General features: G+C 40.5%; 2 protein-coding genes across 8 annotated transcripts in view; both read right to left on the bottom strand.

Annotated features, from left to right (window-relative positions):
• Positions 1 to 580: 580 nt before the first annotated feature.
• Positions 581 to 20,739, bottom strand: gfod1 (glucose-fructose oxidoreductase domain containing 1). Of its 2 annotated transcripts, XM_061666936.1 has the most exons (4): positions 20,378 to 20,738; positions 19,918 to 20,160; positions 5,316 to 5,509; positions 581 to 4,510 (listed from the first exon to the last, which is right to left on the bottom strand). In XM_061666936.1, the coding sequence occupies exons 2-4, from the start codon at positions 20,033 to 20,035 to the stop codon at positions 3,782 to 3,784; spliced, it is 1,041 nt and encodes a 346-aa protein (XP_061522920.1). In that variant the 5' UTR covers positions 20,036 to 20,160; positions 20,378 to 20,738; the 3' UTR covers positions 581 to 3,781. The 2 variants fall into 2 exon arrangements, with proteins under 2 accessions (XP_061522920.1, XP_061522919.1); XM_061666935.1 differs by having other exon boundaries at positions 19,918 to 20,739.
• A 4,583-nt stretch (positions 20,740 to 25,322) lies between these two features.
• The window catches only part of slc12a7b (solute carrier family 12 member 7b), a 45,343-nt gene continuing 43,313 nt past the window's right edge, over positions 25,323 to 27,352 (bottom strand). For all 6 annotated transcript variants that reach the window (XM_061665835.1, XM_061665836.1, XM_061665839.1 and 3 more), the window contains one exon: positions 25,323 to 27,352. In XM_061665835.1, the coding sequence (XP_061521819.1) occupies positions 27,261 to 27,352 (92 nt within the window). In that variant the 3' untranslated portion in view covers positions 25,323 to 27,260.

Here is a 27,352-nt window from a genome sequence, read left to right as displayed (position 1 = left end):
CATTTTGTGAGGCAATGAAGCGATGGAAATGTATTCCTTCGCATTGAAACAAATATAGTGTTAGTTTAACCATCATTATGGCAGAATGAATGATGTGGTGGAAATTGACTTCGACTTTTATTCCTCACCCAAAAATAATTACCAGGATTATCTATTAACTATTATTTTGCATAAGAGACCTCAACGACACCAAAAGAAATAACAATGACAGCAAAGTGCACATATATTTTTTAATATATATATATATATTTAAACGCTGGACAGCAAGACATAGCAGGTGTTCATCTTTACACACAAGTAAAGCATTTGTCAAAATCTCATGGGTTACCTAGGTTACACTATGAGGGTACCGTTACTATGTGTGTGCGAGGAGGAGGCTTAAAAAAACAGCAACATGGCTTCTAGTTGCTAAGTAACTAGTCTCTGACACAAAAGAAGCATTTCTTTGGAGGTCGTTTGAGTTCTAAATTAACAAGTTGAACGCTACCTCAACACGTCCACATTCTATTGCCCCCCCCCCCCCCCTGAACTGTTTGTAAATGATGGCAAAGTGTGTGTGTGTGTGTGTGTGTGTGGGGGGGGGGGGGGTAATTAAATGCACACTCCCAGTCCCCAAACTAAATAGTAATCGTAATATATGCACAATTGGCAAGTGAATATTTAACTAAAAATGACTTACAACTGTTGGAAATAAGATGACTGCTCACTGCAAGTTTGAGTCAAGAACATTGGAAGCTTAAAGCTTTTACAATTACAAAGCAATTTAGAGATACATGATCGTTCAAAAAAACAGTGTGTGATTGTGTGTGTGTGTGTGTAAAAAATAAAAAATAAAATACACCTTACAGACCAGGGTGTTTCAAACCATTCTATTTTATAGACGGGAAATATATGGTCCAGCTTATATTGTCCCAGGTCGCGTACACTGCATCTCTGTCCATGACGTTTCAGCAGCAAACAGCAGACAAACAATAAATACCTGACAATACTCATGAAAAAAGGTTCCGGTTATTATAATTCTTTTACAAACAAAATACATACAGTACTGCTTATTTAGACAAATATGTTGTTCCTTTGATGATACAACCATATGTACATTTTCAGTAGTTGTTACATAGCATAACGTTGTTCTAAGAAAGTTAAACCACACAGGGGAAAAGTGATGCATTAAAAGAAACAACAACAAAAAAACATCAGAGATGATGCATCATAGTTTGGCTGACATTTTGCTGAATTTTAAATACAAATCACATCTCAATTATGAGGAATTAGAAATGTGTAAAAAAAAAAAAAACCCTTCAACTTCCAATCCGTGATTGAATTACTAAGAAGAATTGTCTGTTTATAAAAAGCATTAGATGGGATGTTATTATAGAGGCTGAATCTCAATATTAAGGAATATCAAGACTATTTTAAATTATCTGTTTACGTTAGTGACAGTCCTTTCACTAAAAGGACTATGGGGTTAAAATGAACATCAATGGATTGTTTAACTCCTGTTTCGTTGCTAGTGATGCTGCTCAGCGAGTTCCAGTCTATATGGACGGCGCTCAACGAGCATAGCTGTTGCGTTGTCAACAGCGCTTCTGTTAGTTGTAGCCAAGTAGTGCATTTTGCCTCCATTGCTTCAAGAGAACATTCATCGCTAATACATTTAACACGTTTAACACAATTCTTAACGATCAACTAATCCAATCTGGGGCATTTTGGTTTGCAGAGGAGCCTTTTTCATTGGAAAACTGCCAGTCGTGTCCGGAATCCTGGTTGATGGGAAAGAGTCCGGAGACTAGACTGAAAGCCAATGAATCGAATGAAACAATGTTTAAAGCACTCCCAAAACCCCCCCCCCCCCCCCCCAAAAAAAAACATTTATGTGCTAGCCACACTTCTACGGAAGACAAAGCAGCAGAGCAAAATAGCGTTTAACACCTTGGACATTTGATGAAAGCAATGCTGAAAACAGTGTACATAACAATAAACCTAACAAGTGACCCTTCATACAGCACCATACGCTACTGTACCTCAATGCAACAGTGTTCCATTGATTTTTGCCCATTCAAAGTTGCATGTGTCAAACGGGCTTCATAAAAATGACACGATTATATTTTCTTGCAGCATACTTATCGCTCAATTCAACTACAGTAGAACCTCTAAAGTGGAACAGTTTTAAAAATGTAAACCAACATTTCAGAAACAAATACGCCTCTTGCAGAAAACGCAGCGTTTTCGCGAGGTCTCATCCGTAACACCAACTATGGAACCGAAAATGTCCCACGTCTGTGCTGGCAGCTAAGTAAAATATGGATAATTTGACAATTATTATTTTTTTACTCTTGTATGACAGTTGGAAACATCAAAATGTTGAACAATTGTCTTCAAAGTAAATAAAAGTTCTATGGTGGATCCTTTAACAGATTCCATTACCGTTAGTTGCCATTATTATGTATAGGAATTTAAAAACACATTTTTTTTATTCCAAGTTTGAACAAAATGGATGTCAACCAGCATCCCAGTGTTCTGTTCTGTTTCTATTGTAACAGTTAAACAGGGTATCCAACTTTATCTTAACCATTGAGATTAGAAAATTAAAGCTGGATTTAAACCGCATGATTCATGTGACACAATTCCGATTGCGACACATTTCGTCTTCTTGGTTGTAAAAAGCGACAAATACTGTTGAAATCGGATATCCCCAGATAAAAATGAGGTCTTTTCCAAATGTGGATAAAGATCACATATGTATCAGATATCTGCCAATCCAACTGCAGTGTAAACGGAGAGATCGGCTACACGCCATGAATGTTGTATGCCTGACCTCATGGAAATACGCTGATGAGTGACATACGCAGACCAGCGTCAAACACATCAAAAAGCACCTACTGTAAATCTTAAATACAGCGAAAAGCATAGACTATTAAATAGGGTCTAAGGGTACATTACAATGAAACATTACATGAGGAAAGTAATGCAGAGGTTACCTTCATTTAAACCAATGCGGGGGAAGAGTCTGTCCAGGCCAAGTAAACTGTAAGTAATGTTTCATATTGGTTTTCTTATTTATCATTGTTCACTTCTGTGCCACTGGGATATGAGATCTGGGTCACTAAAACTACAATTCCGATGCAGGCACTCTCTCGGGATTTGGCATTTAGAGCCTCATTGTAAATCCAGCCTAAAACTCAGCAAATGACATCTTGCATACGATCGAAGCAGAGGTTCAAGCCTACTAAAAATCCCACCAGCTAATCAACTATTGATTGCTCCCTCTCTTGTGTCACACAAAGAGAAGAAAAGTTGCCTGAAGCACACTTTTTAAGAAAAATTTAAACATTCACTTGGCAAACCTGTACAGTACATGGTATTATAGCAACATTACAGCAGTACGACACTCATCGCCGTAAGGACTATTGTCCTCCCTTGGCTGGTCTCACTCAAACTCACGAGTGCGTCGTGTTGTCTTCGGGAGGTGAGCGGCGCGATACCCCTTTGGTAACGGACAACACAGTTGTACTTGGATCTGGACAAGGTCATGCTTTCAGAAAGGAAAAAGAAAGGTTTTCTTATCAATAAAGATTTTGGATGACTAATGAATTGTTTTTCTTCTCCTGCTGAGGCAGAAACACCTTTTAGCACCGGGATTGATCCGGCCAGTGACAGCAACAATACAGATTTGACAGCACCAAACATACCATTGAGGTCACTAACGACAGACAGGGATAGCAGTGCATCGAAAACTTCAGCCGGAGACTTTGCCCCTGAATTGAAGGCAAGTGGCTGGATCCTAACAGTAGAGTGACATCCGACTGCGCCGCATAGCCTCGCTGATCAAATAAGCCGGGCTGACCTCTGGCTCCTCTGTCATAACCACAATGTTCTGCCAATCTCCACATTGGTTGGATTTCTTGATGGTATCCACCACACAGAGAGCATAGAGACAATCCTCAAAGGTGGCCGCCATCGTCAGAGGCCTCCCGTCCCACGTCCGCCGATCGTCCTGCTCCTGAAAGGCCTGCCGAACGGCCTGGATCATTCGGATCATTCCGGTGAGATATGGAGAAGGGATGTCACTGAAGGCTTTCTCTGGTAAGGAAGCCTTTTCAAGAGGTGTAGTGTCTTTGAGGAGACGTTCTGGGCCTCCTCCCCCATTGTTCTTCTGTCCGTACAAGTCCGTCCCCATGACCGATAACCTCCCAACTGTTCCTACGATGATCACTTCTTGTCGAAATTCACCGGGGACATTGAAGTTGAGTGTGACGGTGCAGCAGGCCCCTCCTTCCAGCACCATCTGGAATGTGCAGAAGTCGTCGCTGGTGATCTGCCGGATGCCTCGGATGTGGTCCGTCTGTTTGACGAAGGTCTTAAGGAAGCCGTGAACTTTTGCCGCTCGTTGGCCCGTCAGGAACGTTAGCAGGTCGATGATGTAACTGCCTACTGAGTGCAGGCCCCCACCTCCCATTAGATCGTCACAGCTCCAGTTGTATTTCTTCCCTAGTAGACTGCCGCTGTGGACCTTAAAACAAGCATAAAAACATATTCTAGTAACATAGTGAACCTTTTGATAAGCAAGAAAAAACATTTTTTGAGTTCTCTCCTGGAGTCAAACCAAATCATGATGCTACCGATTCTTGGGCTTGAATGAAAATGATTCCTGGTCTCATCATTGCTAAGAAAACGTAAATACAGTATGAGAAAAAGTAAGCGAAAGTAAATATGAATACAGTTGAAGCCCTGCTATACTGTATTGCGGTTCATCTGCATATGTCGGTGAGTAATGTTGTACCCGCTGGTTTGGTTGAACATTTTCATATTTAAATACCAATTTTTTCACTCTCTTTTGTTGTGCGTGTTGCTCCTCTGTGTGTGTTTAGTAGCACTTATAATAACCATACAGTCTATGTTAATTTCCATTACCACATTATATTAGCATTAAGGTCGCGGGCTTTTGTTATTTTACGGTTTCGTTGAACATTTTGGTGATTAAATATACGATGTTTAATTCTCTTATTTTATGTGTCAGTTTTACAGTCAAATTTAAATGAGGGGGACAAATCAACTTCAAGCAAACACGCTTTTGTCTCTTATTTGAAGAACTGCACAAGCTAAAGAGTGAGAACTAAGGAATACTTTAAAAAGTGCAACTCATATTATATGATTACTAATACTACAATACTACTAAGGAACACTAATAAAATGTGTTTAGTTTAAATGTGTTTTAAGCATGTGGGAGGGGTTTTAAAATCTCTATTTTCACCTGTCGTGGCTGGCTCTGGAACATCCCCGCGATAAACGCGAGTTTCCTTACAGTTTGATCATACCTGCGCCTCGCAAACCAGAAGCTCCCCAATGTAGCCTTCCTCCAACAGCTCCTTCATTCGAACAAAAGCTGGCAAGAAGCGTAGGACATTTCCCATGATGCTCAGCAACTTGGGGTAGTACTGGGCTGCAGACATCATTCGGAAGGCATCCAAAGGCGTTGCTGTCCTGTCACAAATCACGTTCTTTCCTATACCTTCAGAAAAAAGAGCAGAGTTTGCCAGTTAGGTTTGAAAGATATTGTATTGATCCACACGGAAATGAAACTTTCCTGTTGTATAGCAAAACACGTTCCAGCATGAAAATTCATACAGATCAATCATGTTTCATCACTAAGCACTCAAACAGGTTATGTAAAAAAATTTAAAAAAATAAAATAAAAAAGGTTGATTGATGACTCTAAATTGCCCATTGGTGTGAATGTGAGTGCGACTGGTTGTTTGTTTGTATGTGCCCTGCGATTGGCTGGCAACCAGTTCAGGGCGTACCCCGCCTCCTGCCCGATGACAGCTGGGATGGGCTCCGGCACTCCCGCGACCCTTGTGAGGAGAAGCGGCTCAGAAATGGGTTAGTACTTTTGATTACCCTGAAAAATTACAAGTCAGGATTTGAAAATAGCCCAGGAATTATTCTGATTAACTCCACTAAGGAGGTCAAATTTTCTGTTGTGTGGTAGTAGGATTAATCAATGACTTGTAAAACCTTGTGAATGGACAAAGGAACAAACCACTAAGTGCTATAGACTTTCCATAGATTTTTCAGAAATTTGATAAAGATTTTTTTGGGCAGAACTTTCAGCAAAATTTTAACGAAAAATAACATTTTTGTCTGTGCACATAAGAAAAAATACAGTGGGGTCTGTGCCAAGCTTAGCATTTTGGGCATGTGACATCTGTGATATATTTCTCCACCTCTACAAAATAGTCAGTAGATTTCGTATAAATGTCAGACAGAAACCAAGTCTTGGGGGGGGGGGGGGGGGGGGGGGCATAGTGGTGGCAGTATTAGCTAAGGGCTAGTTGTGAAAGTGAAACTTCCCATTCTAATCTGTCATTAGAAGCAATTGTCCAAGCATGGAAACTAATCCTTTTGACCCACATCTGAGAAACTCAGAGGGAGAACCAACCCACCACCCCAGCACCCCACCACCCACCACCCAAGCCTCACAGACACACAAAATACACACGCTTGTGTGCTCCATCCATTTCTGCTTGTCAGCAAAGCACACAAAGATGCATTAATTTGGGTAACACCCTCTGCCACAAGCCCTCAAGTGAATTGAACTCGCTCGGGTAAAGTGCTCGAGGGTATATCAGCAAACAACATGCGAGCCTACTTTGTTAGGTCACAGATTAAAGTGCAATTTAGGATACGTAAAGCTCTTTGCGCTGAGGAGGTGGGGGGCAGTCAAAGCAGCACAGACTGGTCAGTCTGGTAAGATATCTTCATGGAGATTCGTGTGAAGATAAAAAGGAAGGCAATGAGGCGTGTACAGATATATATATATATATATATATATATATATATATATATATATATATATATATAAAATAATATTTAGGCCTCAGTTTGTCTGGGAGTGCTTGTTTTGAAGTCGGCTGTCACTTTGCTGCCATCAGATTTGATGACGCAACGTGAGATTCAAACGAGTAGTCATCTGGCAAGCTTAACTGGGTGACAGCCAGAGTGGTGCTGTGGGGGAGTCGTAATGGAGCTGAAGAAAAAAAAAAAAAAAAAAAAAAAAAAAAAAAAAAAAAACTCCAGCACTGCAGCTTGGTCCCCAGACATCAATAATTTACAGACAGGACATACCGTTTATAAAAAGGACTGACTTGAATGACTAGAGACTCAGAGATGGAAAAGCATCAACTGCATTGTTTTATCAGAACTATGATTATAGATGGATGGATTAGAGTAATATAGTGATGAACACACATTAATTGCCCAATTGTCTGGTATTACATAGGTTGTCACTATAAATGTTTGACCCTGTGTTTCAACTTTGAGAAAATAAGCCCGTTCTAGCACAGGTCTTCTCGTGATGCCTTCAGGTACCGTTGATGCGTACAAAACGGACATCCTGAGCTGACCTCACAGATTGAAATCCCATGAGGCTGTTTTAGAGTAAAAGCCAGGTGCTGGAAACAAGTTACCATAAGCAGTAAATTGATGCATATCTGTTGAACATCTTTTACAAGTTACGATTGAGGATTTCGAAAGACATTTAGTCACAGACACAAGGGAGAGCAGCTGCGTCATTCTAAGTAAAGGCTGACTCTGAAGTCAAGCGTTTCTCTCAGCTGGCTTCCGTCCAGACCACCTGGGTCCCTGTGCATGGCTCCAATAGATCCTCCTGCACACTAATACTCACCAGTCCACATGCAGGACATGGTGACATAACAGCCTTTGTGAGTGTATGACACAGGGTGTTGAGAATGTAAGCGTTGATACCTCAAACGATTGTGCACGTGCTTATTGTTGAGGGAGAATGGGTTGGAAGTAGTTGCTGCGCAGGAAGTGAAGGTTGAGCAGAGGCCGTCTTATGGCGTCTTATGAGTCATGACTCATCTTTGTTTACTAGAGCGGCATAGAACGGCCATCTGCATGAGCCAATTCAGAGGCAGTGATTGTAGAGTTTCTCGGTCTGAAAACCAGAGATATAAAAATGATTGTCTTCCCAAAATGCATCCGAGAGACAACAAAAGCTGAATATCACCACAGGGGGGAGCCACGTGGATTAGGAAAAACGCTGCAATCTTGACTGGGACACACAATAGCCATCTGCCATGCAGTGCAACAGCATCTGGTGGGCCAGGAGGACCAAGTCCGGGTGGAGTCTTTGACATTCCTGCATAGTCATTGTTAACATTCTAACGAGTTAACTTTCCATCAGAATCCAGATTCTTAACTGTTAATGTATTAGTAGGTTAGTTCAGGGTCAAATATTGATTTTAATGCTGTACTCAATGTCACGCAGTAACTGCCATCAAACAATGGATGTCATTCAAGTCCATGCACTATATTTTAGTTTAGCATATATTTCAAACAATTTGGTTTTCTGCATTATAGCTTAGTAGCGGACAAGTAATTATTGAGCAATGCACAATTTAGTTCTCATAAAAAGTAACACACAAGAATGTAACCCAGGGCATTCTCATCCTAAATGTTTCAACAGTGATGTCATTGTTTCAGAATGCATTTGCTTTTGTAAAAGATTCTCAAGGTTGCCACTGGAAAGTGAAAAAACAAGTATATTGTGACAAATTTGATTAATGAATAATGTGCATTATATATTTAGAAGTATAGATTTAAACCCTTATAGTGTACTCATCAAAATCTAAATTTTAACCCAAGAAAGACCCTTTTTAAATGGTGGCAAATAATATCAATATAATGTAGTTGAATTCCATTACCAAATACGGCTCCTATATCACAGAAATAAATGACAACCTATGTTAAAAAATGAAAAATAAACCAAGTTTGTGAATAGGCTGAAAGGCAATTCAGATTAGAGACAAACCAGGACCCTCTTGCAGATGATTATCCCAAATTGAATTGATCTTAAATCAATTAGAAAGCCAGGAGGGACCGACACAGAGGAACAACATTAGCTCCACCTGCAATGAACACAAAATAAAATTCATAGTAACCATCTAAAATCTAAAACTGAACAATATAATCTTTGCAAAGGCTGACCAGGTGAGTGATGTCATGTTTTACACATAAACCAAGACTTTAAAATTTTATGTTGGGCTCTGGGTTGGAAATAAAGCAATTCAGTTATCTCCTCAGAATACATATAAAGACTGCTCTCCCTGCAATGACATAAAGTTCTACTAAATGACATATTGTGTCAGGGAATGAAAGATGTTTACGAGAACAAAGAGAGAATAAAGCAGTACGTCCAAAAGAGTATACGCGATGCAGCATAAAACACATCATGTATTGTACGCACACAATCAGACACCTAAGAGACCAGAATGACAGGATCTATTCATCTGATGAACTGACTAAACCAGATAACCAGGTTGCCTTTGAGAGATGTGTTTTACATTGTCTATATGAAGCTCCATCTCCAATTGCACACACATCAGAACAATGCAAGTATGAATGATGAATGGCATTAGTCTCACGCAGCCGGCTTTCCCCTTCAGCTAATGCCCTTGATTTGCGTGATTAGCATTCCTAAAAGTGCTGCCATTAACCCCTGCACCAACCCTGTTCACTGGAAGATGATGGCCCGATGACTAGTGACCAAAGGAAGGCTTTCATTGCAGGCCTCTCACAGCTAATGGGTGCACTAAAAGCATGCTAGTAATGGCAGAGCACTCGGCATGTTGTAAATGACACCATTAGGCTACATTGCATTGAGCCAAGTGAAACTATCAAAGTGTAGAGTATGTGCAGGTTGAAGGTCCAGGTCTTAAGACCAATTTGATTAAATTGAAGACCTCTCGTTCGTGACAAAAAAATGCTTTTAACGCTAGCACAACTAGCTTCTTTTCCATTAATTGTTAACAGAGTCATGTTGTAACCAAAATGTACTGTAATTTCTCGTGTATAATGTGCATTTCCCCCCCCAAAAAATGTCAAAAGTCAAGAGTGCGCATGATACATAGGTATAGGGGGAAATGGAAAAAAACGTTTATAAATGTATGCCGCCATCTAGGTGGTTATGAAAAAGCTGTATACTTTCATTCTAATATGCCACCGCCACCTAGTGGTTATGAAAAAGGTGTAGCCTACAGTTTCATTACAATATGACAGGGGTACGTATGCATATATGTACAGCTATGCTCACAAGTTTACAGAATTTGTGAAATGTTTTTTAAATATGACTGAACAACCACCATCATTCATTTCTAATTTCGAATTAATGATCATGCTTTTCTGAAATGCTTGACCGTTTAATTTGAATCCCATTAAAATAAAATGAAATGTGTTTCGCCTGGCCCTTCATGTTTTCTTTAAAGAATTGTACCCATCTTACAAATTCTGCCTGGGTAATCAAACATATGAGCACAACTGTGTGTTTTCTCATTTACTAAATAAAAGTAGGGCTGTGAATTTCAAAAAGGGAGCAAGTAAATAAAAAAAGAAAGTATTATGTGTTCAAATAAAGTGCTTCACTTCAGAATAATTCTTTGAAAAAAAACTTCATTTTTTGACCACTGAATGCAGTCATTTACTGTATGTGACATGGGTTCATGATTGTGTACATGCTAAAATGTTAGTGGTAAATTCTTGCACTGTATTGAGTGGTGTCATGGCAGGAGCAGGGCATACTAGCTTTTAAAAAGAAAAGAAAGCTGCAGTACAGCAGTTAATAGTCATGCCAAATTGTAAAAAGTGAACCATCCGGTTGCCCCAGAGCAACAGAAGTGCGTTATCAGGCTCAAACCTGCACCTCCTGTGGTGCCGGGGTCGCTTGGGGTTTAATTAACTGCGGAGCTGCAAGTCCTCCTTTCTAATCACTCTCCCACAGACACGTGCATACTGTACTGCATCCTAATCAGCGCACTTGCGCTCACAGCCTTCAGTACACACCAGTGAAACGAAAGTCTTCTGCCTTTATCAGGCTGAGGTCAAGCGCAACAAAATGATACACACCAGCATGTATTTTATTTTTTTCTTCTTCTTGCAAATGAAGAATGAAAGTGTCTAATTTGAATAATTGTTGGTTGATGTAGTACCAGTAATTCATTAATAAAAACACAGGAGTATGTCCCTTGAGTCTCAACAATTAGTATCATTTAAATAAGGAAGAATAGAAACTGAAAGAGATAAAGTAAGAAAGACTCAAAGCAATAACACAAATGATGCAGAATTAAATTTCATACAAGATGTGAAAGAGCAAATTATCAAAAATTAAAAATGCCTTATCAACTGTACTGGTTACAATTGTCAAAGAGTAATTACATTGTCAATGTTCATTTAAAAATGGTTAAGCAAGAACACTATCCATGTTTTAACACTAGCCAAAACTCTAAAAGGCCAAGACCATCAAACTCGTATCAGTATGTTTGTCGTCAGCTCTAATGATTTTCAAAGAGGTTAGATAAAAGATGACCGATAATCACATGACAACACTCAGGCCAAAGGTTAAATGCTTATTCATACATATTTTGGAATACATTTCATGAGGGGTGATTGTATCGTTGTTGTTGATAACGTGTTTCTCTCAATACACTGCAAGTCGTCACGAGAAGAAGAAAAAAAGTGCATTGACAATTCCATCTGCTACTTCAGCACCACAGACAGTGCCATGGAATTATCAATACACGGCTCAGTTAGGCAATTATGACATATTCCAGAGCCATGGTTGAGGTCAGAGACTCTTAACTTGTGAATCAAATGAATGAGTCATGCATTTTGGGATGTTAATAGGCTGCCGGGCAGTTCTAATAAATTTGTGTTTTGATGTTTTTGGATTTTTTTCCACATTCACAACCAAATGCAAAGTGGTCATGTCAAACCATTTGAGTTTCTTTATCTTCTGAGGGGTTCATAATGAGAAGAGAAGTTGAGTTAATTTAACATGAAATTAATCTCGAGAACCAAGAGTGATGTGACACCGAAGAGAGAAGACCCAATCTGATACGGCAATTAAAGACGACACGTCCACGTTTCTAATAACAGTAAACTAATAACCATGAAAACCCTTGGGCAGCTGGGTGACATCTTCACCACGGGGCCCGTGACACCTGTCCTATTTAGCTCGGTGTGAGGCTCATATCTGTGTGAGACAGATGAACTTTCGTAAAAGAGGAGAGCACACATTGCTGCTTGGTTAAATCTGGAGTGTTGTCATGGTGACAAAACCCCCTGACGCCCTCTCTTTCTGTCAACCACTGGGGTCTACAGAGGAAAGAGAAGACAAGGAAGAGAGAAAAATAGGATAGCATCATACGACTGTACTGAACGGGGTTGCACATAATGTTTGCAGTATATATAGTACAAATGCAGCAAATCAACATCAAGAAGAGGCACAGAAGGTCCCCCCACAACTTAAGGTCGGGTAATATTACTTGTTTCCTCAGAGCAGACTGAGTATTGTTGTATGCATTGTTTCTATGTGTTTTTATGGAGGGTTACGATTAGTAAAAATCTATGCTAATTTCCCTTGGCACATCTATATTGTTTTGCATTATATCTTATCAGGCTTTCATTCGAAATTAGATGGTTTAGTTGAACATTTTGGTGTTTAAATATACAATGTTTAATTGTCTTTTGTTTTATATGTTAGTTTTACAGTCAACAACTGTGACTGACAAAGAGCTTGAAGCAAGCACGCTTCACCTCTTATTTGGGAATGTGGGGTAAAACTATGTTAATGTTACGATTCTGTGGCGATGGTGAAAAAAAGATGAGGACCCCAGCGCAGGGAAGCAAGGAGGCGAGGCAGGATGAATCACAACAAAAGGATTCATTTTTAAAAACCAAAAAGCCAAATAAGGAATGTGGAAAATGTAAGTAAGTACATTAGCAAAGTCCCAAAAATCCAGATACAAAGAAACAAAACTAGAAAGATAACTTGCAGAAACAACAATGATCCAACACACACTCAACAAACACAAGGACCTAAATACAACCAAATTGACGTGACAATGAGGCACGCCTGGACAAGACGGGAGTGGCTGGAGGGAGCTGATTGGTTAACAATAGGTAGAGGGCTAACGAGAACAGGTGCAGACGAAAACTAAACGAGCACAAGGCATGAACATGTGACACAGAAAAACCTGACAAAACACGAAACAAAGTAAATCTAATCAAAACCAAGTCAACAAAAACATGTTTTAAGCCAAATAGTACACACGGTTAATTTGATTTTTGAATCATTGCTTATTTTGGTCTATTTCTCTCATATCAAAAACTAGGAAGCAGTTGATATGCGGTATGATGTGTAGACAATGATTTGTGAATCACAACTTGACTTTTTGGTTCAGATCTTTCTTTTTTTTTTTTTTCTTATCTTACACAATCGAAGACCAGATCTAGTTGAGTCATGGCAGGCAGCTGGAATGTATTCAAGGCCAGACAGAACCACACTAAAACTTGAGTCATGCATGAGAAGGACGGAAGAAGATATGAATTGTCTCATCTGTCTCCCCCTCCATCTTATTTTAAGAGGGAAGTTATACTGAATGATACAGGAAAGTCTTCATCAGAAACAGATCAAAAAAACCTCAAATTCACCAATTTGTGCATGCAACAGGAAATGAAACAGGCTCAAATAGAATTTCCTGTTGTGGATGGAAAGCTCTACTATGCAGTGAACAATTTTTACAATTTTTATTTTTTTTCTTCACTATTCACATCGAACCTTAAACAGTATTACTTCAGTCAGTATCAGTCTGAAAGGAAGGCTCCCTCCTTGGATATTCATGTTGTCCTTCCTGCCCCATGTGGCCAATTAAAAAAATCACAAAACAAGCCGATTCATGAATGCTGGAACATAAAAGACATCTGCACCTTTTTCTCATTATTATGGGCCAGCTTTGCCTTCAGAATAAAGTGTTCCCCTGCTACATCGCAGTTGTCCCCGCTGTATCGCAGATGTTAAAGTGATTGTTGTTTTGCGGGTTTCTATAGTATACACGCAAGTCCGAATTTTGAGTTGCATGCCGTAAGTGTAGTACCATGTTGAGTTCTACTGGAAGAGAAGCAGCGTAATTAAGAGCAAGTGGAAGAGGCAAAGACGGTCCCCAACAAAACTCCAGAAATTGTTGTTGTTCCCGCAGAGCAGAGAGATTATATGACAGTGAGAATTGTTATATGCTCTCTTTGTATGTATTGCTGCTTCTGTGTGTTGAAATAGCCATTTATAGTTACCGTAACATCTATGCTAATTTGATTAGCCCGTATATGGTGTTTTGCATTATATTTTAGCACTAAGCTAATGGACTTTCATTAGATGAAATTATATGGTTTGGTTAAACATTCTGGTTTGTAAAAACAACTTTTCAATGTTTAAGTCTCTTTTGTTGTATATGTTAGTTTTACAGTTAACTTCAACTGGGAGTGAAAAAGAAAGAGATTATAGCAAGCGCTACAATCTGTGCTTATTTGGAGAACTGTGTGAGCAAAAGAGTTTGGGTTTATGAGTTTAAATTGATTAAAATTCAAACTAGTATGAAAGGGTGAGAACGGGCGCTAAGGAATACTTTCAAGTTTGTTTGAATAAGTTTAAATGTGTTTAAAGCGTGTGGGATGGTTAAAAGCAATTTTTTAAAAACAGTTGCTATATCGCAGATTTTCACCGAGCGATAAATGATCAGAAATAAATTTAAGGTAACGAGAGCGAGATTGTCTGTTTGGCGTTTTGTGATCAGCCTATGAACTAAAATCCTAATCGTTCCATATCAAAAACATGCTCTCCCTGTTGGATCCTTAGACTCTGTGTTTAGTAGCACAATGAGATCCCTCAACCAAAAAAAGCACCGAGTTCACCACCATACACAACATTTCCTCCTAGTAGGTCCATGGTAAAGAAAGACACGGCTTAAAGGGGGCGGTGATCGGGAGGTTTTCTCCTTAATACAAGAATGCTCACTTGTCAGCGTGTCTGAAAGAGCGTCCCCTGCTCGGCTATTCATCAAACAGACAAAGGCAATTTCACAGGACGGCAAAGCTTTCTCCTCTTTACTCCCCGTTGTCACTCCATCATCATTTTCTCCGCCTCTGGGGCTTTTTCGCGAGCATGCTCCTAGAGCAGTCATTAGCATGTAAATAGACGTCTCGGAGAACATGAACGTTAGCCAGTGAGAAACTCATAGAGCTTACTTCTGCCAGCTATCCTGTGACATTCTCCTGGCTGGCTTTGAACCGAAACCCCCTAAACTAAGATTACTGATGAATGTAAGGTAAAGTCAGGCATAGCAAGTTTGTCTCAATGGCAAATTCCATACACAAAGGCAATTCGGTGTGCTTCAAGACCCAAAATATCCATCCGTCCATTTGCTATACCTCTTGTCCTGAGTAAATTGGACCGTTCCACCTAATCAGATGCCACTGCCAGATCGCCAACCAACGATAACCACCCAGAATAAAGACCTAAGAGAGCCCTGCACAGTTCCAAACACAGCGCACTTCACCTTGACCCTGGACTTTCTACCCCGCCCGGTAAGACTGTTGCAAACAAGATATTTCATGGACATCTCATACTCTGATACATCAAAATATTTCAGACTGTAAACTATGTGAAAGTATTGTGGGATCAGAAGGTAAACCCAAAGCGTTTATTTGGTGGCCATTAAACTCGAAAAAGTGTCAAATTTCATTTTACACAAATGATAAGTAACCCAACAAGAATTACACATAAATACAATCTGATAATTTAAAAACTGGAATTTCAGATTATAATCTCACTCTGGTTGCATGCAAAACGTATTATAACTAGAAACAAAATATAGACAGAAAACTGATACTTGTGCATGAGGGATTATAAAATGTGCAGATGGTCTCTACCAAATAAACAAACAAACAAACAAACAAACAAACAAGGGGTTAAGAAAACAATAAAATCTATCATGTTGGGACATTCTAATAGATGTTTTGCGTTTCTTTAAAAGAGTTCAATTCTCTGTCAAGGACCTCATCACCGGTCGGAAGTGCAATTGCACAACACCATCTGCAGTGAGGACACGTATTTATGATGACACCGACTTGCCCTTTCCGGCCAGATTATAAATAGCTCTTTGGGTAGTCTTTAGAGCAGGTGTCTCTGAGCTGATATATAAACATTTCCATGCCAATGCACAATGTTTAACTGTTGGCGTGATTGTCTTTTATTAAATACTGTGTTATTTTAATGCCAGATGTGACAGGCCGCACACCTTCCAAATAGTTCAACTTCTGTCTCGTTGATCCGCATTAATATACCTCCAAAAGTCCTGGGGATCATCAAGATTCCTGGATGAGTTGTAGTTACACTCCAAGTAATTTTGGTTGGCCAACCACTCTGAGGAAGGTTCACAAGTGTCCCGTGTTTTCTCCTTTAGTGGGTAATGGCTCTGACCGTGGTCTGCTTGAGTCCCAAAGCCTTGGAACTGGCTTTATGACATTTTCCAGACTGATAAATCTCAATCAGCTTCTCATCTGTTCTAGAATTTCTCTCAATTCTGCCATGAAGGATTTCTTTTTGACATCTTGTAGTCTACACAACCTTTGCCAGGATGTACTATTCATGTGATTTCTTGATTCAACAAATCTGGTGGTAATCAGGAATGGTGAAAAGTGAAAGTGAACTCCGTTTCCAAAAACTGTAGTGAAAGAGTTCACTCAGCATTGAAATAGGGGGTAATTACTTTTTCACACTGTCCCAGATACATTTGGATTTCTTTTATCCCCTAATAAATGAAGTCATCACTTACAAAATGCATTTTGTGTTTACTTGGGCTGTCTTTGTGAGGTATTAAAATTGTCTTAAGGATCCAAAACATTTAAGTGTGATAAATATGTGAACGCAATCAGAAATCAAGAAGGGGGCAAATGCTTTTTGATAGTGGCTGGAAGGCAAACGTCTGCCTCATGCACTCAAAGGACTGAGTCTTTGATCGCTTCCATGAATACATGACAATGATGTGAATCATGTGCATATCATTCAGAAAGGTTAGAGGAAGTGCTCTCTGTCAAGTCTACCCCTGATCTATGACCGCATTCATTATGAGTCACCAGATGGATATATTTTGAATCACTAAATTGTCATCACTCTAGTTCAATGGCAAGTTTGGTCCTTTCCGGAAAATATAACTTCAGCCTCAAAATATTGCAGAAATGATCTTATTACACAATACTGTACATTATGGAACAATGTAGGGATTTTACACTTTTGTCACAAAGTGGTTTTGACTGTTGTAGTAGTGTGTAGTAGCACGCAGCAAACACAGTACTGAAATCTTTCTACTTCCTATTTCAGCCCACAATATCTAAACGGCAGAAATAGCACCTGAAACGTCTTTTTGCAATGTTACTCTTCAGCACTAGTAGAGCGAATGTCACTAATAAAAAATGTTTTCCACTACTAGTGCTACTTCTGGCCTACTAGTATGCAATCAAACCTTACTTTCAAACTACTGTACTGCACTAGTAACACTACTAGGCCCACCTAGTAGGTACAGTATGTGTCAGGCACTAGAAGCACCAAAATGCCCACTAGTCGTTTTGCCTCACTAGTAACATGGAGTTGTCCTACTAGTATGGCGTGCAGAAATGTCATAAATGGTGGCATTTATCTAATGTGCTCCCATTTAAGAAGTCCTATTTTCACACACAGGAAAGATATTCTAAGGTCAATCTTTAAACACGCCCAAAAAGCTTGAGTGACATCAAAAGCTCGCGGAATGTCATAGTAGTGCGGCGGGAGAAAAAAAGTGAAAGGAATCCCAATTGGAAGGAGAGATGATGTTCAACAAGATTGACCAGTTTGGTGCGAGGACAAACCCAGTCAAGTAAAAACCTGAAAAACACGTGCAACGTGTTGATGACCTCTCTGATGGCTTCTTGCTCCTTGTCACCATGACTAGCCCTATTCTGCCTCTACCTAAGAATATTACTCCTAAATTAATGGTGCGGTGCAGGTATTTTATGGTCAACGCTGAAACTGTACCATACATGGCCAACAACAGTCATGCTACAAGCAAACATGACAGTCTTACTATCCTATATTTTTCTCACATCTGCAAGGAATCAACTAGCAGGCAAATTACAGGTGGGAGTCTGTACGTACAGATTTCAAATTCCGATGTCGCAGGACTCAGATCACACGCTTGTGTCGGCCACATGGAGATCACAATCACACGCAACAGGAAGTGAGACTGCCTTCTTACAATAGCGTCACTGCCTGCGTTTTCCATGGGCGTTGCGCATTTAGGAGATGTAAGGCAATTACAGAAGCTGAGGAGGAGAGGTGGCTGGGAATGAACGGGCAGTGCTCGCACAAAAAAAAGCTGCGAGGAAATGAGCAGGGAGGAAGGGGATGCAAAGAATGGCCACTGACAAGCAGCTACAGTTTACACGTTGTTCACTGGGACATGACTGAAGCTCATAATCTGGCTCAACGGCACTATCAGCAACGTTAGACAAGAACCCCCATAAAGACACCCAATAAATCACATTTTATGTAGCGTTGGCATGAGCAGATGTTAGTCTAGCCAGTCTGTGATTTAATGCACTGCAGATATTGACATAAGTGTAGCAATGGGATACCACCTATTGTGCACCAGTCCAGTCACTTGTGTTGGCACTCCACAGTGTTTAACCAAAGTCAACAAGGCTACAAGTGTGGGAATGCAAGAAGTGCCAAAGCAATTTATTTCTTTATTTTCTAACAAACTTGCAACACTCTCTTGCTCCCGCCTACCAAAATTGAATTTCCTAATTAGGCAGACACCGTGACTTGCAGTTGATATCAAAATCACATGCTTGACTGCGCGTGTGTGTCCAAACATAGTCATGTGATTTAAAAGAGTTGGGTGGTTTTCACATTGGCTGCAGTGACAAGATCCATTTCATGAGTGCCACTGGCATGACAAGCTGCTCTTTCTGCCATCGCTCACACATACAGACACACAGGCAGCAGAAGAGACTTTTTTTCTTTTTTTCCCTTTATAAATGAGCAGCAGCCACATTAACTTCACATGCTACCAAAACAACCTTACTTGTATGTGTTTTTCAGATAAGATGGAGAATTTCTGAATAACAGACGTTGGTGTTTTTTTAGGTTGCCATAAGACACAACACGTGCCAAAAATCTTTTTTGAAGCCGACAACATCACACAATTCTCTTAAACAATGCCACGGATGGTGAATATCTTGCTTCTCCGAAGCCGTTTCTGCTCCCTGGTACACTCTCAAATTGGCTATCCTTGTTGCGCTGCACCCAGTTGTAAGATAAGAATTAAAATTCAATTCGAGGCATTAGATGGGGCAGAGCAGGGTGATTTTTCAAAAGATTACTTTAATAACATTCTACTGCCAGGTCATATAGACAGTTTTAACATATATAACAAAAAGTGTTCCTTTAATTTGCACCACTGCTTACGAGCGTGGGAAAAGAATAACATACATGGACCTTAAGCTAGTAGTGTACATCAAGTACAGTGGACCCCAGCTATTCGTGGGGAATAGGGACTCAGATGAAAATCCACAAATAATTGATTATAATTGCAATGGAAAAAAAAATCAAAAAATAATTTAAAAAAAACAAAAAAATAAATAAATTCCTGAACAAGCATTGTCGGGGTTGGAAAAAATAAATAAATAAATAAATAAATAAAACATTGGTGGGGGTGGAATGTGTAAAAAGGGGAATCAGCAGATGCCGAACCTTGAATATGCAGGGGTCCACTGTACACTGAATAAATGCTCAGAACGCAACAACTTGTGTTCGTGGGTCAAACTCGCCTGCTTGTGGATGTCAGTAAGTCCACATTGTAATGGCTGGTGCGTGTCAACAGAGTGGGAAAGTTCATTCGTTGCGTCGTCTCACAAATCAACCATGATATATTCCAGCCACACCTATTTAGTCAAGCACACTGACCGTTCGTATCAGTCAAACCCCCAGCAGCGGCAGCATCCACGCCCCCCACCCTCACCACCACTCACCCAGGGTTTTGACGGCGATCTGCCGCGTCAGAGGCGGAGGCAGGTTGATGCAAACCAGATCCACGTCCTGGTGCAGCAGCACGTCGTCGATCCGGTTGGTGTAAAACGGGACGTCCATCTCCTTGGCGAGCTCCTCCGCCTCCTCCTGCGTGCGGCCCCAAAGCGCTTTGACGGCGAATCCCTCCTTCTTCAACAGGGGGACGATCACCCTGGCGGTCAGGCTGGTGCCGAACACGCCGACACCTGGAAGCATGATTGCGCTTGAAAAAGGTCCGGTGGTGCTTCTGGACGGTCGGTATTACAGAAGCTTTGCGTCAGCTTGGCCATCCACCTGCTGACAAGCACCCGCCGACGTGCTGCATTGCGAATCACCTTCAATCTCGCAACGTAAATAAACCGGCAGACCAGAACAGAAGCCGAGTCGTCCTCGGTGGTGTCACAAGGCAAAAGACAAACGCACCATTGCGGTGTTAAGCGCGCCCGTCCGTCCGGCGGACTGCACCAAACGGCGGCTAGCTTGGCACCTCCTCCTCCTCCTGCTCCTGCTGCTTGGCGCAAAGTAGACAAGAACGAGCCACAATAAGGACAAGTCGTCAAATGTGTTGTCATTGATGGAATAACGCCTCTTCTCCTTACGAGTCTCAGGCAGAGGCGGCGGCAGGCAAGGTGAGCGGGAGGCGGCGATGTTGCGGCTTTCAACCGATAGTCAAGTAGGCACGACTTACCGGAAGTTGCTGCTGCCGACCTTTCATAATAAGGATCCGAGGCTCGGGCCAGAATTGGAAATACAATTTTAAAGAATCCATCCATCCATTGTCTGAGCCGCTTCTTCTCACTTTTTAAGCGATCTCGAACAGTGATACAAGTGCCAAAAGTGGTATGCGGGCTTTCTCTGGTGGTACACAAAAGAATCACTCCCTTACGTACATGTGAGCTGGAGTTTTGAACTTGTAAATTCAAAACATTTGCATTTCACCCTCAAAAATGTTTTATTTTTATTTTTATTTTATTCAGGTATATTGTTCTTTAACTTTAGTGCAACGTATTTTAACTAAATCATTAAGTATTGTTTTATTTTCCTACATCTAAGTGCAGGGTAAGTAATGGTGTTGTTAAAATCTTGAGGAGGAGGAGGTATATGAGCTTAGCAATATCCATAGTGTTAGTAGAGCAGGCTTTTATTTTACTTTTTGAAAGCGTCCTTAGCGTTTTCCTGTCAATGCGTACTTGACACCTTCAGCTTCTCATTTAACCCTTCAACTTCCGGGTAAAAGGAAACCATAAACTACTGAGAGAAGGAATGACAACTCAACCCATCCATCCATCCTCACCCACCCATCATCCATCAATCGTTCTTCAGTCATTAGGTAGTAACAGTCTTGTAGTACAACCACTTTGTGGCTGTAATCAAGTTGCTTTGTCATGTGTCTGTACTTTACATTTTTATTTATATATCTGGCAACTTTCACTTCTACTCCCCCCACATTTCGTAGATAAAATGTATATTTTTACTTTAATACATTCCCCCATCTTTATTTATTAAAATAAATTTTAAAAAAAATCAAAAGACTAAATGCTCAGTTTTTCTTTTTTTTTTTGAAATAGAAAATTACTTTTGATATTTCTACAAGGTGACTGGCTTCTACCAAAGTTATTTTCTGCTACATAATGTAACATAAATGACCAGTGCAATTATTATTATTATTATGAAACAGTAGTGGGAAGTAACAAAGCGCATACTTCGTTAATGTACTGTAATAGATTTTTCAGGTATTTGTACTTGGGTATTATTTATTTTTCTGACAACTTGTAACTTTTAGTCCCTAGATTTGAAAACATAGACTTTCTATTCATTACTTTGTCAAAGTAGTCTTTGTTACCTTTTTTCAAACAACACCGATGACGCATTGAGTAAAAATAATAATAATAATCAAAATAATGACTTTTTTACTTCCGTACAACTCGCTGTGGCAACCTGTGACGGGACAAGCCGAAAGTCACAACAACTTAAGTACATTTCAGAATTTGTGTAGTAAATGAGTTGAATCAGTACTTGTACTTAAGCAGAATATATTTTTACATATACTGTATTACATTGATACAACATTTCTGCATGTGAGTACTTTTGCCACCTCCGTTATCAACTATCCACACCTGCTACAGTACCAAATACATGCATGCCCATTGTTTCAGATTTAATATTGATCAGTTAAAAGATGAGCAGATTATGAGACAAACCTAAATAAATCATTACGCTTCTGTGTGCCTTCAAGTTTTCCAACTTTTACACAATCCTTCGACAGTTAGGCATGGCCCCTATCGATTTGGTCAACAAGGGAGAGGGCAAACAAAAGACACGGGAGTGACTGTCGGTGAACACAGTTCAGTTCAACGTCCTGTGGACATGATACCAACTTCATGGAGGACTAATGCATCCTAGTTTACATGGTGGAGGACATTATTGCACGTCACCTATGGAAAAAGCTGTCATAGCCTTCATTATTAATCATGTTCAGTCAGAGCCTTGAACATTGTCAGTCATGTGGAAATTAATTTATTCGTTATTATTGATAAGCAGCTTGGGGTCCAATAAGGCCTACTGTACTTCTATGCTCTTTGTCCACACTTGCAAGACAATTCACTAGGATGCACTAGTAGAACAACTGTCTTACTAGTAAAAAAATAATTTCCACGAAAGCCTGGCTGGCTGGCTTCACCTACTGCATGACATTTCTGCAGACTAGTAGGACAACTTTGTTACTAGTCAGGCAAAACTGTGCACTAGTTGACATCTGTGTGATACTAGTGCTACCAGCGAAGCACTGGAGGTTAACTAGTAGAATTTTACATCACGAATAGTACTATTAAGCACCCAGTTGTCAACTAGTGCAGTTTTGCCTCACAAGTAACATGTACAGTGTGTTGCCCTACTAGTTAGGACAACGATATTGAATACTGTAAAGGTTGAACATATCTAGTAGAACAACTAGGGTACACTAGTAGAAAGACTGTGGCTTACATTTTACACTATTGTACTGCCATCCACAGTACTAGTAAGAAAAAATTACTTGTGGCCATTTTGGTAGGCTCAAGAGGCTTCCAGTGTGTGACCTGTGCAGTTGGGCCTAGTTCTGTTTCTAGTGCAGAACTGTAGTTTACTAGTACAGAAAATGGATGAATGGATGCATAGGCAAAAGGTAGGACTAGTAGTAGAAAAAGATGTTACTCGTAAGACAATGGTTCAACTAGTGCGCTGACTTGTCTAAGTAGTGGGGAAAAAGAGCATACTAGTACATGAAGCGTAAACTGAATATCAGAACTAGCAAATACATGCGCAAACGGATTTGAATGAATAATGCTGCTGCTGTTACTGCAACTTACAGTACTACAAATAATGTCGCTCATTTGGCTGTTTGTACCTCACAGTACAGGAAATCATACAAGGAGAAAGGTTAGCTAAGAAGAAGTGGAACACTGAGAGGACCGAGGAGAGGCGAAAGGAATACATTGAGATGCGACATACGGCAAAGATGGAGGTGGCAAAGGCCAAACAAGAGGCATATGATGACATGTATGCCAGGTTGGACACTAAAGAAGGAGAAAGGGATCTATACAGGTTGGCCAGACAGAGGGATAGAAATGGGAAGGATGTGCAGCAGGTTAGGGTGATTAAGGATAGCGATGGAAATATGTTGACTGGTGCCAGTAGTGTGCTAGCTAGGTGGAAAGAATACTTCGAGGAGTTGAGGAATGAGGAAAATGAGAGAGAAGGGAGTGTCGAAGAGGCAAGTGTGGTGGGACCAGGAAGTGGCAATGATTAGTAAGGGGGAAGTTGGAAAGGCATTAAAGAGGATGAAAAAGGGAAAGGCAGTTGGTCCTGATGACATTCCTGTGGAGGCATGGAAGCATCTAGGAGGGGTGGCTGTGGAGTTTTTGACCAGCTTGTTCAATAGAATTCTAGCGCATATGAAGATGCCTGAGGAATGGAGGAAAAATGTGCTGGTGCCCATTTTTAAGAACAAGGGTGATGTGCAGAGCTGTGGGAACTATAGAGGAATAAAGTTGATGAGCCACACAATGAAGTTATGGGAAAGAGTAGTGGAGGCTAGACTCAGGACAGAAGTGAGTATTTGAGAGTAACAGTATGGTTTCATGCCTAGAAAGAGTACCACAGATGCATTATTTGCCTTGAGGATGTTGATGGAAAAATACAGATAAGGTCAGAAAGAGCTACATTGTGTCTTTGTAGAGCTAGAGAAAGCCTATGACAAGAGTACCCAGAGAGGAACTGTGGTACTGCATGCGGAAGTCTGGAGTGGCAGAGAAGTATGTTAGAATAATACACGACATGTACGAGGGCAGCAGAACAGCGGTGAGGTGTGCTGTAGGTGTGACTGCATCAGGGATCAGCCCTGAGCCCCTTCCTGTTTGCAGTGGTGATGGATAGGCTGACAGATGAGGTTAGACTGGAATCCCCGTGGACCATGCTGTTTGCAGATGACATTGTGATCTGCAGTGAAAGCAGGGAGCAGGTGGAGGAACAGTTAGAAAGATGGAGGCATGCACTGGAAAGAAGATTAGCCGAAGTAAAACAGAATTTTTGTGCATGGATGAGAGGGGTGGTGGGGGAAGAGTGAGGCTGCAGGGAGAAGAGATAGCAAGGGTGGAAGACTTGAAATACTTGGGGTCAACAGTCCAGAGCAATGGTGAGTGTGGTCAGGAAGTGAAGAAGCGGGTCCAAGCAGCTTGGAACGGGTGGATTAAGGTGTCAGGTGTGTTATGTGACAGAAGAGTCTCTGCTAGGATGATGGGCAAAGTTTATAAAACAGTGGTGAGGCCAACCCTGATGTACGGATTAGAGACAGTGGCACTGAAGAGACAACAGGAAGCAGAGCTACAGGTGGCGGAAGTGAAGGTGTTGAGGTTCGCTCTCGGAGTGACCAGGTTGGATAAAATAAAAAATGAGCTCATCAGAGGGACAGCCAAGGTTCGATGTTTTGGAGACCAAGTTAGAGAGAGAAGACTTCGATGGTTTAGAGATGGGCTTACATGGAAAAGGATGGCACGCTGTGGCGACCCCTAAAGGGACAAGCCGAAAGGAAAAGAAGATTTGGCTGTCATAATATTCGGACGCAATGCTGCTCTCTGGTGGACAAATTTACTAACTTGACCTTTGGTTTGAAATTTGTTCTACCGCTAAATGTAGTCTTTGCAGCCATAACCCAAATCTATTTATTGTTCGCATAATAAAAGTATAAGGACACATGCGGGCAAAACAACAAACCTGTCACAAGCTCCAATTAGTTTTGCTGATATGGAAAAAAGGGTCGGTGAAAAGGATAGATGAATAACCCCAATACTATAAAATACCCAATAAGCAGAATAACACCAACGATAACGTAAGGTTTATTTCAGCACTTTTAATAGTTACTCAGAGAGGCACAAATATCATTTACAGGGCTACTGTCTCTCCGTTTGCTCCCACAAAGTGACTTCCTGTTCCAGCCAGTGAGGCCCACCAGCAGTCGGGCAGGACGACAGCAGAAACACAAATAGCTTCTTCACCTCTCAGAGCACACACACAAACACAACTTTGACGCTCACCTCACATAGCCAATGTTTTTTTCTCTTCCTCTTTTCCCTCCTGAGTGAAACTGCAATGTGTTTCCACAAGTTTTTTTTTTGTTATTTTAATTTTTTTCTATGTCTTCAAGCCTCCTTGACACCTTTGAGGTAGATAACATTCTCCAGTCACTTCCCTGCTCCCACTGAAACACACCTCCAGCACCACGTTCAACTCTTTGGACCATCTTTTTGCTCAAAGTGAGTGATATATTTGAGTACATTTGAAATAGAATTAAAAATAAAAATCAACTTTAATACCATCAGCTTGGTTTTAATTCCTTAAAACTAGACGATGTTTATTTCTTTTTTGGGAGGCTAGAAATGACAAAGAAAGACTGTAACAGTGTCATTATGTTTTACCCTGTTTGCTGCTGTATTGTGAAGGTAGCATTCGTGGCAAGTTAAACAAAAATAAGTAGCTGTACTATAAAACAGCTGTATTCATTTGCACATACTTCCTCTTCCTTCCGCTTTTGATAAAAATCAAGACACACAAAGTAACAGAAGTTCAGTTCACGTAAGAAAACACCTACAGAGACCATGACTATATCATTACACAGGCATACGACAACAACAGAACAAAAACACAACACAACAAAATGTGATAATAACCACTGGACTCACAATTTTAACATTTTCCTGGAAAGAACTGCAGGAAAATACAACTGTTATCACTTAAAAAAATACTGCTAATCGGAAGAAACTGCGGAGGTACAAATGACTGAGATATTTCTTTTGCTTTAAAAGTTGAAACACTTGCATTTTGTGAATAACAGCATATGAAAGAAACTGTTGCTCTTTATGTTGGATAATTCTATTTCAATTTTGGGGGGCAAAATTAAGACTTCCACAGTTTCCTTTTAAATTATTTTGGCACTTTCTCTTCCTATCTATTGAGCTAAACAATTCAGCGAATTCAATCTGGTGCTCAACGCTTGAATCCTTTTCGTCTGGTAAAATATATATTTAAAAAAAATGTATATGAGCAGTAAATAGTAGCTTTGTAGTTTTGACATGACCTAACAGCATACATAGCAAACTTGTGAGATTATGGATAGTGCAAAAGTCTGTGTATGATGCAATATGTGCTTTCGTTTACAGTGAAGGCCAATGTTGATGTCATTGAATAAATGATAAATGCATAAAGTAAATACATTTTCGGGCCATTACTACGTGATCTAGATGAGTGTGTTCGCATGTGTGTGATAAATAGCTTACAAAAGCCAGCAAAGGGTGGGGATGACCAATCACAGAGCCGTAGCAAAACAACTACCCACGATGCTTCACTTCACTGGGGGGGGACAAACTTCTCATGCCTCCCAGAGTAAAAGAGACTAAGAGCTTCAACATCAGTCAACAGTGAATGTTGACCTCATGACAACAACGAGGGAAACAAGGTGAAAAAACAAAATGACCTCGTCAAGAGTTGAATGAAAAATATAAAGTGTCTATGCTCTATTTCTGTTTGTTTGTGGGTGCACGGCGGCCCAGCGTGGGCGCGCCACGCTCGCTCGTTCACAAGCCCGCAACATGTCCCCTGCTGCCTGAAAGTCCTGCTGACTACCCATCAATCACTAGTGATTCCGCCATCACATCTCAGTAAGAACCCAATTAAGCGTCCCCCCTCCCTTCAAAATAAATGCCAGGTGACTGGTATCCAAGGCGACAGCCCATAATGTGCATAATGGGGTGGGAGTTTCTTGTTTTTTTCTCTCCCCTTAAGAATAGATGGTGATAACTTCCCGTCCACCGCCTCGGACAAGTAGTACTCGGTTCAGACCCTCGAGCAAAACCTCGAGGAATTCCATAT

The sequence above is a fragment of the Phycodurus eques genome, chromosome 21 (genome assembly GCF_024500275.1).
Source record: "Phycodurus eques isolate BA_2022a chromosome 21, UOR_Pequ_1.1, whole genome shotgun sequence".
NCBI classification, from domain to species: domain Eukaryota; kingdom Metazoa; phylum Chordata; class Actinopteri; order Syngnathiformes; family Syngnathidae; genus Phycodurus; species Phycodurus eques.
This window is presented reverse-complemented; position numbering and strand designations above follow the sequence as displayed.